At 35.5% G+C, this 13,957-nt stretch overlaps 1 protein-coding gene across 9 annotated transcripts in view; it reads right to left on the bottom strand.

Moving 5' to 3' along the window:
- CHD9 (chromodomain helicase DNA binding protein 9) overlaps positions 1-13,957 on the bottom strand; it is a 267,949-nt gene that overhangs the window by 103,819 nt on the left and 150,173 nt on the right. For all 9 annotated transcript variants that reach the window (XM_053601733.1, XM_053601716.1, XM_053601703.1 and 6 more), the window contains 5 exons: positions 10,029-10,140; positions 6,134-6,280; positions 3,807-3,875; positions 3,670-3,725; positions 1,646-1,763 (listed from right to left, as the gene is read on the bottom strand). In XM_053601733.1, coding sequence (XP_053457708.1) covers positions 1,646-1,763; positions 3,670-3,725; positions 3,807-3,875; positions 6,134-6,280; positions 10,029-10,140 — 502 coding nt within the window. The remainder of the gene's footprint in view (positions 1-1,645; positions 1,764-3,669; positions 3,726-3,806; positions 3,876-6,133; positions 6,281-10,028; positions 10,141-13,957) is intronic.

Here is a 13,957-nt window from a genome sequence, read left to right as displayed (position 1 = left end):
ATTAGGAACTTCCAGATAACAGTAAACAGGTGAGAGATTTTTGAGGCGCTGGAAGGATGCCCCAGTATTCACAAACTGATAAATTATTACAATACTTTTACTTTTGAGTTGATTTAATAATTACAAAGGGAATAATTGTAATTTCATGGTGGCAAAATCTGGCAGGTACCATCTTAATGCAGTGACCAAAGTGCCCCAGTATTCACAACCTGATAAATTATTACAATACTTCTACTTTTGAGTTGATTTAATAATTACAAAGGGAATAACAGTAATTTCATGGTGGTGAAATCTGGCAAGTACCATCTTAATGCAGTGACCAAAGTAATGGGGCAAACAGGTATCACGTACCACCTGGCAGCTTTCACTAAAAAGACAGAGCATCACTTCTGTGGTGTTCTTTCAAAAAATCCCTAACTTGAACTGTGAGGGAAAAAAAAAATCACATAACCCCAAAACAAGGAACATTTTACAAAACAAATGAGCTATAACCTCAGAAATATCCAAGAAATGAGAAAGACTCAGGAAGACATTACAACTACAAGCAATGTGAAGCTGGGTTACATTCTCAACTAGATAAAACACACACACTTTCCATAAAAACACTCATGGAACAACTAGTGAAATAGGAATAAGGTCAGTAGATGAGACTGTAATGCTGCGTCAATGTTAACTCTACTATTTTTATGTAAAAGAATGTATTTGTTGGAAGGTGCCTGTGGCTCAAGGAGTAGGGCACCTGCCCCATATACCGGAGGTGGTGGGTTCAAACCCAACCCTGGCCAAAAACTGCAAAAAAAAAAAAAAAAAAAAAAAAAGAATGTATCTGTTTTTAGGTAATAAACACTAAAGTACTTGCAACTCACTTTCAAATGGTTCAAAAAAGTGTGTGTACATGAGAGAGAGGGATGGACAGAGAGATTACAGAGCATTCTCTCTCCCCACTCTCCTTCCTCTCTCTCATATAAAATAAACTTATATTTTTATATCCTAAAAAAATGATAAACCAAACATAGTAAGATTTGGGAAATCCAGTTAAAATGTGTGTGGGAATTTGTTGTACTATTCTTGCAAATGCTTTGTTTAAAAGAAAAAGTTTTTAAAATTTTCAAGTGAAAAAAATTAACAGGAACCCAAAACTGCTCTAAAACATAGCACATTTAAAAAAATAATTCAGAGCAGTATTGAACATCAAGTCATTTACTGAGGCCTAGCAAGATAAAGGAATTTTTTCAACAATGCTCTGTTCACACACATACACACACAAGGCTGGTTTAGGAAAACGCAATATATTTCATGTACTGAAAAATCTTATCTTCCACTTATCTGCTACATTATTGCTTCCTTTACTTGAATAACTTTGCAATAAATTCTTTGTGATATTAACACAGCTACGTTCAACTTTTAAGTACTGAAATACAGGCTATCTTAAAAGTACAAGCATTATCTACCAGTCTGAATTATCAGTGTTCCTATTTTAGCTAACATCCAACCTAGTTTTGGAAAGAGAAAAATACTAAATATGTAGATAGCATTTGCATTCAAATATTAACATTGGAAGCCCAAGAATTAAAATAATAATTTTTGATAAAAAATACTACACGTGTTCAGAGTCCAACACATAATAGTCTTATTTTTTTCTTACATCTGCAAAAAAATGTGCTCTTTGTGCTTGTCTCAATTTGAACCGTTTGATTTTCTGCTGGATCCTTTTATCTTTCAAAAGTTGCTGTTCTGTGGCCCACTCACAGTGAAGATAGGAGCTAAAATTTTTATAAAAGCAATATATTAGGATGATATAGAAAACCATGTCTTTCTAGATGTACTTTAATCTTAACATCCAAACAAAATATTATTTTCAATGTTATAGGTAGGTAGCTCATTTCATTTCGTTTTAATAGACTCCATAGAGTTTCTAAAAAGAAAGTCATTGTGATTACTATATCCTAAGATTGTAGTGCAAAGGTCTACATTGCCATATAGAAACAAAATGATACAATGATTAAAAGTTTAACAGCAAGATGTGATTTATCTTTAATGCTTTTTCATTGAAATAGTTTTGTCATGATCAGAAAGCCAACTTGTTTTGAAACCTATGTAACTTTATTTAAAATGTTTTCATGAAGGTATACACAAAAGTTGGAAAGTAAACAAAGAATCATAATTTCCCAGAAATTAACAACTCTTACAAGTTAATTCACCTGTAACCAAGATTAAATTTAAACTTTTAATGTCAAATCATCATATTCTGTACATCTGACACCAAAAATTTAAATATCAAAAACACTTGCTTTTTTTAAGAGATAAGGTTTTTGCTATATTGCCCAGGCTGGCCTTGAACTCCTAGGCTCACACAATCCTCTTGTCTTAGCCTCCTGAGCAGCTAGGACTACAGATAAATCAGAAATGTCTTTTATGGCTAGGTTTGGTGGCTCATGCCTGTAATCCTAACACTCTGGGAAGCTGAGGTGGGTGGATTGCTTGTGCTCATGAGTTCGAGATCAGCCTGATCAAGAGCAAGACCCTGTCTCTGCTAAAAGTAGAAAAACAAGCTGGAAGTTGTGGTGGTCACCTGTCCTCCCAGCTACTTGGGAGCCCAAGAGTTTGAGGATGGTGTGAGCTATGATGCCATGGCACTGCTCTTTTTAGGGTGACAGAGTGAGTCTTTGTCTCAAAAAAAAAAAAAGAATTGTCTTTTATAAAAACAATAAAATCTGAAAAGTTAGTACAACAAATAGTAACAAATAGTGTATCTAATTTGTAAAAGCATATATATATTTTTTGGGGGGAGCAGAGTCTCACTATGTCACCCTTGGTACAGTGCCATGGCATCATAGCTCATAGCAACCTCAAACTCTTGTGCTTAAGAGATTCTCTTGCCTAAGCCTCCCAAGTAGCTGGGACTATAAGTGCTCGCCACAACACCCGGCTATTTTTAGAGATGTGGTCTCGCTCTGCCTTAGGCTGGTCTTGAACTCTGGGAGGCTGAGGTGGGTGAATTGCCTGTAAAAGCGTATTTTAAGAAGATTCCTGGGCGGTGCCTGTGGCTGTGGCTCAGTGAGTGGCTCAGTGAGTAGGGTGCCAGCCCCATATGCTGAGGGTGGTGGGTTCAAACCCAGCCCCGGCCAAACTGCAACAAAAAAATAGCCGGGCGTTGTGGCAGGCGCCTGTAGTCCCAGCTGCTAGAGAGGCTGAGGCGTAAGCCCAAGAGTTAGAGGTTGCTATGAGCCCTGTGACGCCATGGCACTCTAGGCACTCTACCCGAGGGCGGTACACTGAGACTCTGTCTCTACAAAAAAAAAGAAGATTCCTGCAATTTGATAATTAACCATTTTATAGGGGAAAAATACATTCAATTTTAACATAAAAGGTTTTCCAATAGACCCTTTTTACTTTTTAATGACTTTTAAGTCCATGCAATTACAACTAATAAAATTATCATTAAAAATGTAGATATAATGAAAACCTATAATTTTAACTTTACACATTGTAAATATAAATATTATAATTTTATAACTTATATAAAGTTGTAAGTTATAAATAGTTATAAATATATATAAGGTTAAATATATAATTTTACACATTATAAATAAATACAGTATAAATTAAGTATGTTAATTTATATTTAAATCAACATCTTTCAATTATTTTTCTAATTCAAATACTTACTAATTCTTGTATTTTACAAAAAATTCTTCTGTATCAATCATCATTCCAGGTGATATCTGAGAAAATAAAATCAGTAATTTTAATTCTTTTAAGTAGGCCAGAAAATATAAAGGAAAATATAATATACCATTACTTACTTCCTTTTTTATAATTCTAGAAGATAGTATTTTGTCTACAATTGCAGCATCTTCTTCACTGGGATTCTCCTATGGGGGCAAGGAAAAAAACCCATAATTGAACATACTCAGAAAAATCTTTAAGTTGCCATTTGTATGTTTATGAATGTACTAATATTCAACAAACTTTTATTTACATAATTGCTGAGCAATATGGTAAATGTTAGAAATACAAAAATGGGGCGGTGCCTGTGGCTCAAGGAGTAGGGCGCCGGTCCCATATGCCAGAGGTGGCAGGTTCAAACCCAGCCCTGGCCAAAAACCAAAAAAAAAAAAAAACAACAACTAGAAATACAAAAATGGACTGGATGGAAGTGGAACACATTATTCTTAGGGAAGTATCAAAAGAATGGAAAAGCATGAATCCTATGTATTCAATTTTGATGTAAGAACAATTAATGACCTAGTACACGGTGGGGGGTGGGGGAAGAGGGAGCAGAGAGGGAGAGAGAGGAGGAGGTAGGGAGGGGCATAGGGGAAAGGAAGAGCAGAGAGAGGGAAGGAGGGAGGGGTGGGGTCTCAGTGAGTGACACACCTTTTGGGGGCAAGACACAATCAATTGTAGAGGGACTTTACCTAACAAATGCAATCAGTGTAACCAGGTTTCCTGTACCCGCAATGATTCCCCAACAATAAAAAAAAAAAAACATCGAGAGGCTGAGGCAGGAGACTCGCCTAAGCCCAGGAGTTGGAGGTTGCTGTGAGCTGTGTGACGCCACGGCACTCTACCGAGGGCCATAAAAACTGAGACTCTGTCTCTACAAAAAACAAAAAACAAAACAAAAGAAAAAATGATAAAAATATATCGCCATTGTTACTGTCCTTGTCATCATCACAGTAAACATACTACGCTGTTTCTGAGACAGACTCTTGTTCTGTCACCCAGGCTAGGATGCAGCAGCATTATCATAGCTCACTATAACCACAAACTCAAGTGATTCTCCTGTCTCAGCCTTCTGAGTTAGCTGGGACTACAGAGCTGGACAATTTTTCTATTTTTTGTAGAGACAGTCTCATTCTTGCTCAGGCTGAACTCAAACTCCTGGCCTCAAGTGATTCTCCTCCCTCAGTCTGCCAGAGTCCAGTGGTGTGGACCACCATGCCCAGCTCCATAGTGTGCTGTGCAACATGTCAGACATTATTCTCAGCACTTTACACCTGTTAACTAGTTTAATCTACTACCACCTCCATTATTACCACCACTGTTACCACCAAGAACTCAGGCTCACTCAGCTAGCAACGACGGCTTACAACGGAGACAAGGGGGACTAAGAGAATTACAGAAGAGGAAAAGGGCGATTGTAAGGCAGAGAGGTGTCAAAACATGGCATTCTGGGAACTATGTTCATAAAGCAGAGGAATGAGTCACAGAAAATGAAACCAGAAAATCCCAAGGCTTTAATATACTGTGTTAAAAAGGCATCATTATTTTTGTAAGATTTAGGAAACCCCACTCAATCCAGCAATTCCCACTAGCTATCTACTCAAAGAAAAAAAAGTGCTTTTATAAAAAAGATCCCTGCCCCCAAACGTTTACTGCAGCACAATTCCCATAATCATAAAGACAAGGAATCAACCTATGTGCCCCTCAACTGATGAGTGGATAATGTGGTATATGTAGACCATGGAGGAGTACTCAGCCATAAAAAGGAATGAAATAATGTCTTTTGCAGCAGCTTAGACGGAATTGGAGACCATTATCCTAAGTGAAATGTTTCAGGAATGAAAAAACAAATGCCACAAGTTCTCAGTTACCAGTGAGAGCTATACAAAGAATACACACAGTCATAAGGCAGTGTAATGGACACTGAAAACTGATAAGGGGAGAGATAAAAACCTACCAATCGGGTACAATGTACACGCTTCTGGTGATACAGTCTTTACTTCAGCAATATACAATTCATCCATGTAACAAAAAAAGTACTTTACCCCCTAAATCTACTGAAATTATAAAAAATGTTTTTAAAAAGAACCATTAGAAGAGTTTTCAATAGGAAATTAATGTGATTAGATTTATAATTTAGAAATATTCTGCAGAAAGGAAAGGGTCTGAAGGAATTTCAGAAATCTATATGTAGGAGGTAAAAAAATGGTGACAATTTGAAGTAACAAAGAAAAATGAAGAAAGAATGAATTCCTCGGGGTTCAAATTTGAATGACTCTGTTAACTAATAATATAGAATCCAGGAAAATAATCTGGAACAATTTCAGGAGGCACAACAACATAAATATTTTATATAATTTACATTGGTCTAAAATGTTTTGTCATAATCCCAAATGTGTCTTACCACAAATAATTGTAAAGGCTGTTCACCAGGTAAAGGAGCTGAATTCTTTTTTATTTTCATAGAGCATTTAACCTCTTCTTCAGATTGTTTCCCTTCTGCATCTTCTGCATATTTTTTTCTTTTAATTTGTCGATTTGATCTTCTTTTCTGTAATGAACCACAAGGATCAGATTCGTGTGACTTATTTTGAAAGAACAATTTTCAAAATGATTACCCCTAAAGTTGGCAGTTTTGTATATTAAATTTTTTAAGTTACATTCAACACTCATTTTTTCCTATCTTTCTTTTTACGTAAAGGAAGATTGTAATTTGCCCTTTGCCACAGGTTTACAATCTTCCCATGGTTTTACTTTCTACTATTTTAAGTAACAAAGATTAGTAACACCTTTATTACCTCCTTTGGAAATTGTTAAGAATAAAGGGATCTCTCTTTTTTAAAAAGTATTACACAGGTTGGGCAAAATATATTTTATTAGTAATACCTTTATTACTATAATATTTGCTTTTCTTTAGAAACTACTGTTAAGAATAAAAAGGTATTTGTTTTATTTAAGCATGTCACATCTTGGGCAATACATATTTTAAACTATTTACACTTTCACAGTTTTAGCCCCATTATCTAAAAGGTGAATACTGGCTAAATAATTAATTGGGGACATAAACCTAGAAGAAGAAATTAGGTAATATTTGCCACAGCATGTGAAATTGTGTTTATAGCAGAATAAATTAAAATGATATTAAATATTTTAAAGGAAATATATGTGATAATAAAGAATTAAATCTACCAAATAATTTTGAATGAAGGCCAAATAATTTTGAATGAAGGAAGGAATTGTTTCATTAACTTTACTAGCTTTCTTTAAAAATAAAGAGCATCACTATCATCAAGCAAAATGAAGCCGTCTACAAAGTATTATAAAGTAACATGATTTTTAAATAATCTGAGTAATTTAAAATCAGGACTCAAATACACATGACTTTACTTACCTACCTAAATATCTAGTATTTGTTTCAAAAGTTTTATATTATAAAGAAAACTTAAAGATAAAAAACCAACAAAGTTACAAATCTTTTGATGTTTCCACCATAAAAGCAAAATCTCACTGAAAATTCCAAGGAGCCTAAGTTTACTTTTCTACTTCCTTAAAATCCTACTAGGTAGAGGCATCTCATCCAACTGTTCCATTGCTCAACATTTGGTAAATCTGTCCCTTCTTTATTCAATTCCATTTTCTTCTATATACTTAGTATCTTTCACATTACTCCCCCAAAATACAGTCAACAAAATAACCCACAGTTCTTTCCTTTTCTGCCTGTTTGCTATTTGGCAGGTCTTTCATCTACTTCCACCGCCCTGACAAAATTGGCTGAGTCAGTGCTGCAGTGTGGGTACAAACTGTTATTTTGTATCCGAGTAAGATTTCAGTGGCCTCTCCCATTGGTGTCTGCCTCTTTCTCTTGTGAAAATTAGCATTAAGAGAAACAAAGGCACCAATGTGGTCAGTCAAATGTAGTAGACAAGGCCATGCCTCATTTAGGATGAGTCCATGTCTCTTGGCTATAAGGCATTTAGATTTTTAAACCTGAAAACAACACTTTCATAGGAGACATATCTCTATAACATAAAAATCATACTAAAGGGACTGCCAGGAACCCAACTTTCCCACATTCCATTTTGAAAAAAGATGTGAATTATGTATTTTTCCCTGGTGGGGAAAATTCTATGTTTTTCTGACACTAAGCTAAAAAAATACTTAGAATTCTATTATGGGCATCATATAGATCTTAATGTTCAAGAATAGTTTAAATTAATAAACAACTGTGACATTTATTATTCTAACAATAACATGTATTTATTAAAATCTCACTAGGCATGACTTTTAAATAATAGTTTGAGAATAATTCAGCACATTTTTAGAAAATTCTGTTAGATGTTTTCAGCGTTATAATTTCCTTTCTGGTCACTCAGGAATCTATTAATACTTAGAAATATCTCACTTAATCTTTAGTAAATAGCCATCGAGTGACCGGAAAGAATCCTTCAAACTCACAAAAGTGAACACTTGGGTGATTCTTCACAAAATAGAACAAGGGCCACTTATTTAAACTCCCTCCTCATCCTATGAAGACTTTATTAGACTAACAGATTAATTTAAAAGTCTATGAAAGTATGAGATACAGATGATTTTACCATAAACTATATGCCACTGGATTATATAGTTACACATTAATTAAGTAAAACCAAATAAGGCGTCACTTTGGCCAATTATCTTTCTGTCATACAACATCTCTACCAGTTTTAAAACAAAACTAATCTGATATCCATGTTTTTGACTAATATGCTTTATTCTAGGTTTCTTTTTCTATAAGGACTTTTAAAGCACAAGTTAAAATATGGATAAATTCTCTCTTCTAATTTCTTACTTCTCCCTTTTCTCTTATGTCTTGAAGGATTTAACAGAACAGTCCACAGCACTTTGTGTAAGATGTCAGAAGCATTATGCTTTTAAAGAACTAGTGTAATACTTCACTGTGATAAGCTATTGCTTGTTTCCTATAATGATCCTAATAGCATGATCTGCTGTAGGGGCCGTTTTTTCTTTAATTTAGGTCTCTAAATAAGTTGGACTACTGAAATATTCTCTACTAAAATTAAAGACCAAATCACAAATTTAGATTTCCATCTGACTCCAAACCTTAATTACTTTCCAAAAGTTCAACCTGGATAATCTCCTATTGTGGTTAAAAGCTATACAGACCTTTCCATAATTTATACAATGACATAATTATTTTATAATGGCAATATATCAAAAATACAGATTTATAACTCTTAGAAAATATTTCTTTCCTTCACCATATATTTTCCTTTTTGGTGGGGGGGAGTGTTAAAGCAACACACCCCTGAAAGCCATCTAACACTATAGTTGAAAGCATGGAAGAAATGTACATGTTAACCTACCCTACCATTCCATTGTTTGGCAACTGCATAATGGAAAAATGGCCAGCATTATTCTAGCAAAAATTAAACTAAATTCTCTCACATTGAATAAGTTAAATATAAGTTTGCCTAAGTTAAGGATAACATATGAAGAAAAGCCAGGCCATGTAATATTAGGAGCTTCAGTCACTGCCCTTACCTCAACTCTTGCAGCAGCCCAGGAGCCTTGAGCCACTACTCTCCCATTGGATAAGAAGCTGCATAAGGAAGAAGAAAGGCCATTCAGGGGCTTTCTGGCCCCATAATTCAACAAATGCCACCACCCCTACGGCCTACAATTGTATTTTAATTATGACGGAGCAGAGGGTGGCCTGAATTATTATGACCTTCACTATATATAATTTTTAACTTCACAGAGTTATTTTGAATATCCACCTATTCCTAAAGCAAAAAAGGCAAAATGCGTAGTATTTATGTCTATATTGGGGCATTTTAAGTATAATCAGTTAACTTTTCTTCAACAGAAGCAGACTAAAGGAATTATCTCTAGGAATGATTCAATGCATCTCCTTTGTTATTTGCATGGGATTTAAAAAATATCGCCAACATTAAGTTCATTCAAAAACATTCTATAAGCTCAGGATAATATCACTATATATTTCTCCATGCTAAAAGCCATCGAGTACTTTGTTATTGTTACTTAGCCTCTTTGGGCTTTGGTTTCACTATCTGAAAAATAAGGGGTTTGGAGAGGATATGTAAATTTCCTCAACCAAGCCTAATATTCTATGGGAGTACTACTCAGAGCATATTGTAATAATGCTATCCTGTAAGTTCTATCTTACAATAAAAGGTATTTTTACCACTAATCTACACTGTAAATATCTGTAAGGCAATATTATACTACCTAAAACAATCCTAACTGTTTCTTTTCTCAGAAGAGATTTTAGTACTTACTTGAGAATCTTGATCTTTGAACGTATGCTGTGGCATCTGCTCTGCATCAGATATTTCATCTGAAGACTCATTCTTTCTTTTTTGTTTCTTACCCAATGTAATAATGAGTTTGCTGTTTCAAAAGGAAAAGAGTAAACAGTAAGAATATCTTGCATTTTCCCGTTTTTGGTCAAATTAAGATTGCCACGATAAACTCTTCTTCCATTTTATATCAATTGCATGTTCAACCAAGGATGCTAATTACCCAGAAATCCACAATGACATTTTCAAAACATAAACTCTATTCTAATGGAACAAAGACAAATTAATACTATAGTTAACATATTTTTAAGCACTGTAAGGCAGACAAGTGCTACCATTTGTTTTTCAGGCTCAAGATTACTTTTCACAGAAAAAACTCCAGGTGATGTAATTGTTTTGTATTTAATAATATGAATTCATTTACTTTATCATCTTGGAGATTCAGAATGGAAGTTTTTTTCCTTTCTACCTCTTATTAAATTCAAATTCCACTTACTGTCCCTGAACTGACCTATTCCCTAAAAGGCTCTGCTGCTTTTTTTTTGAGACAGAGTCTCACTACGTTGCCCTAGGTAGAGTGCCGTGGCATCACAACTCAAACCAACCTCAAACTCTTGGGCTTAAGTGATTCTCTTGCCTCAGCCTCCCAAGTACCTGGGACTACAAGTGCCCGCCACAATGTCTGACTATTTTTTGGTTGTAGTTGTCATTGTAGTTTGGCAGACCTGGGCTGGATTCGAACCCACCAGTTCCGGTGTATGTGGCTGGTACCCTAGCTGCTGAGCCTGCCTCTGCTGCTTTTTACTGAGCAGTAATTTCTCCCTTATTTAAGACAATTTAACAATTGTTCTTTAATTCTTTCACTTATGTTAAGGGTTACCTCAACTACACTTTATGTTCCTAAAGAGTTCTATTATTTCTCACATTATTATTTTTATACAGTATGTATATTAGTGTATCTTTATATATTTGTTTTCTACATTAATATTTACACATAAACATATCAAATAGAATTATTTAAAATAAAAGTTTTTTAAGCACTTTTTAAAATGAAAGTTTTTTCTCTCCTTAGTTAAGTACAAAACTCCAACATTTCTTTATCTGCTTCAACAGATGCAGAGACATAATTTTTTTTTCCAAAAATTTCTAATAGATTTAGGGGGTACAAGTGTAGTTTTGTTACAGGGATATTTTGTATAGCAGTACCCATCACTCAAACAGTGTCCATTGTATCCAACAGGTAACTTTTCTTTTTTTTCTATAAATTTTTCTTTTTTTTTTTTTTTGTAGAGACAGAGTTTCACTTTATGGCCTCAGTACCAACAGGTAACTTTTCATCCCTCACCCCTTTCCCACTCAGGGGTATAATCTTAAAGCACCATACTAATAAATAAACTATGCTAATTACTAATCAGCAAAATTCTGGGGTTTTTTTGTTTGTTTGTTTTTAAGAGATAGAATCTCACTTTATCACCATCGGTAGAGTACTGTGGTGTCACAGCTCACAGCAACCTCCAACTCTTGGGTTTAGGTTATTCTCTTGTCAGCCTCCCAAGTAGCTGGGACTATAGGTGCCCGCCACAATGCCTGGCTATTTTGTGTTACAGTTTGGCTGGGACTGGGTTTGAACCTGCCACCCTCGGTATATGGGGCTGGCGCCCTATCCCCTGAACCACAGGTATCATCCCAAAATTCTATTTTAGATACCTGTGTTCCAGAACAAAAACTTCCCTAATACTTTCTGGTATAATTATCAGAAAAACATCAGAATTCTTTAAACAATTATTTATTTATAGTGGAGAACTTGTAAGTTAAGACCATGCACTTTGAAATCACAGGATCCAAGATTTAAACCTTGACTCTACCATTTACCTATTTGTGAGACACTGGGCAAATTATTTAATCTCTTTATCTTTAGTTTTCTTGCCTGGAAAATAGGGATACTATAATAGCTACTTCCATTGTTGTTGAGAATAAAATAGGATAATTTATATTTGCTCTTGGCACTTTCCTGACACACATCAATTTCTCAACTAATGGTAATTACTTCTAATTAGTATATGCCAAGCACTTTCCTAGGTTCTAAGATTTGAAAATAAAGTGACACAGTTCCTAATCTGAAAGTATCCTAGTCAGACTACGATCATAGTTAAAATGCTGTGGAGGTTAGCTCAGGATACAATGTGAACACAAAGGAAAAGTGTTTATGTTTGCTGTGGAGTTAAGGTAGCTTTACAGAAAAGGTAAATTTTGAGATAGGAATTGAACGATGAAAAGGAGTTAACGGAGGCGGCGCCTGTGGCTCAGTCAGTAGGGCGCCGGCCCCATATACCGAGGGTGGCGGGTTCAAACTCAGCCCCAGCCAAACTGCAACCAAAAAATAGCCGGGCGTTGTGGCGGGCGCCTGTAGTCCCAGCTGCTCGGGAGGCTGAGGCAAGAGAATCGCATGGGCCCAGGAGTTGGAGGTTGCTGTGAGCTGTGTGAGGCCACAGTACTCTACCAAGGGCCATAAAGTGAGACTCTGTCTCTACAAAAAAAAAAAAAAGAAAAGGAGTTAACGGGTAGTGAGGAAGAGGCAGGGGACATTCCAGGCAGGGGGATACTACAGAAAAGTGAGTGAATATGTAGTAGGTACAGGTAGGACAGGAACTTAAGAGTACAGACAGAGGGAGGAAGCAGAGAGCTGCACAACTATACAGGGCCAAGACCGCCTTCACCCCATGAAAGCCTTGTAGGACATGCAAAGAGTTAACATTTTAAGAACAGCTTTTAAAAGTTTTTAAAAAGACAGGGTCTTGCTATGTTGCACAGGCTGGTCTGGAACTATGGCCTCAAGCAATCTTCCTGCCTCTACCTCCTAGTAGCTGTGCCTGCTGGCAGGGGCCACTGAGCCTGGCTGAGGCCTGCTTTTCCTGCCAGCTTCACAAGTTAAAAGCAACCTGCCTTGTTCATCTCTGGCAACAAATGCTTAATAACAGGCACTGGGATATTTTGAATAAATGAAAAAAATAAAGCAATTGGAAGATAGAAGAATTTTAAGCAAGGGAGCAATAAAAATCAGTGATACAGCAAATGACAACTCAGGTGAAAGAAAAGTGTAATCTAGGGGTGCAACAATGTGGATTAAGACTTGAGAAAGATAGAATTTTGGAAGTGATCCAACAGGACTTGGTTATTGACTAGGAGAATAAATGTGAGATGAGAAAAAGTTGCAGAATGATTTCTCTCAACATTATTCCTGTGCTGGTATGATTAACATGTTCAATAAGAAATGGTAATTTTTACTTGGTGTCTCATCTAATCAAGTTCTGAATATTGAAAAAACTAAATATAAGTAAAAAATAGAGCTTATGTTGGAAGCAGAAAACCAGAGGAGATTCAAGAAGATATTCTGAACCAAGTTTAGGGAACCAAACACAGTTACACTCCATTCCCCTCCACCTCCTTCATTGTTTATTTCCTTCCTGTTCCAATCTCTCTTTTCCTTATGCTAATTTCCCTTCTAAAGTAAAAATTTTCCTTGAGGCTATCTGTAGTATTTACCAAATGATCCTGTCTTTCTCCTTCTTAAACCATAAATTCTCAAAAAAAAATCATTTCATTTCATTCCTCAACCCACCATAATCCGAACTGTTGAAACTATGTTCCATATTCACAGCTTCCATTTATTCAGGGCTTACTCTAAGTCAGTCTCTGTGCCGACTTTATATATGTTCTCTCACTCAATGTTCATACAACTCTGAGAGGCAAGTACTATTATTTTAAAAAGATAGGGAATTGAAATTTAGAGAAGTTAAGTTTATCAAAATTGCACAGATAAAAATAGAGACAAAAATCAAGTATACCTTACTCCAAAGCCTCAACTCTAGGCCAAATTCAACAGAAATTTTCAGTCTCATCTCTTGACA

Source organism: Nycticebus coucang, chromosome 2 (genome assembly GCF_027406575.1).
Source record: "Nycticebus coucang isolate mNycCou1 chromosome 2, mNycCou1.pri, whole genome shotgun sequence".
In the NCBI taxonomy this organism is placed as follows: Eukaryota; Metazoa; Chordata; class Mammalia; order Primates; family Lorisidae; genus Nycticebus; species Nycticebus coucang.
This window is presented reverse-complemented; position numbering and strand designations above follow the sequence as displayed.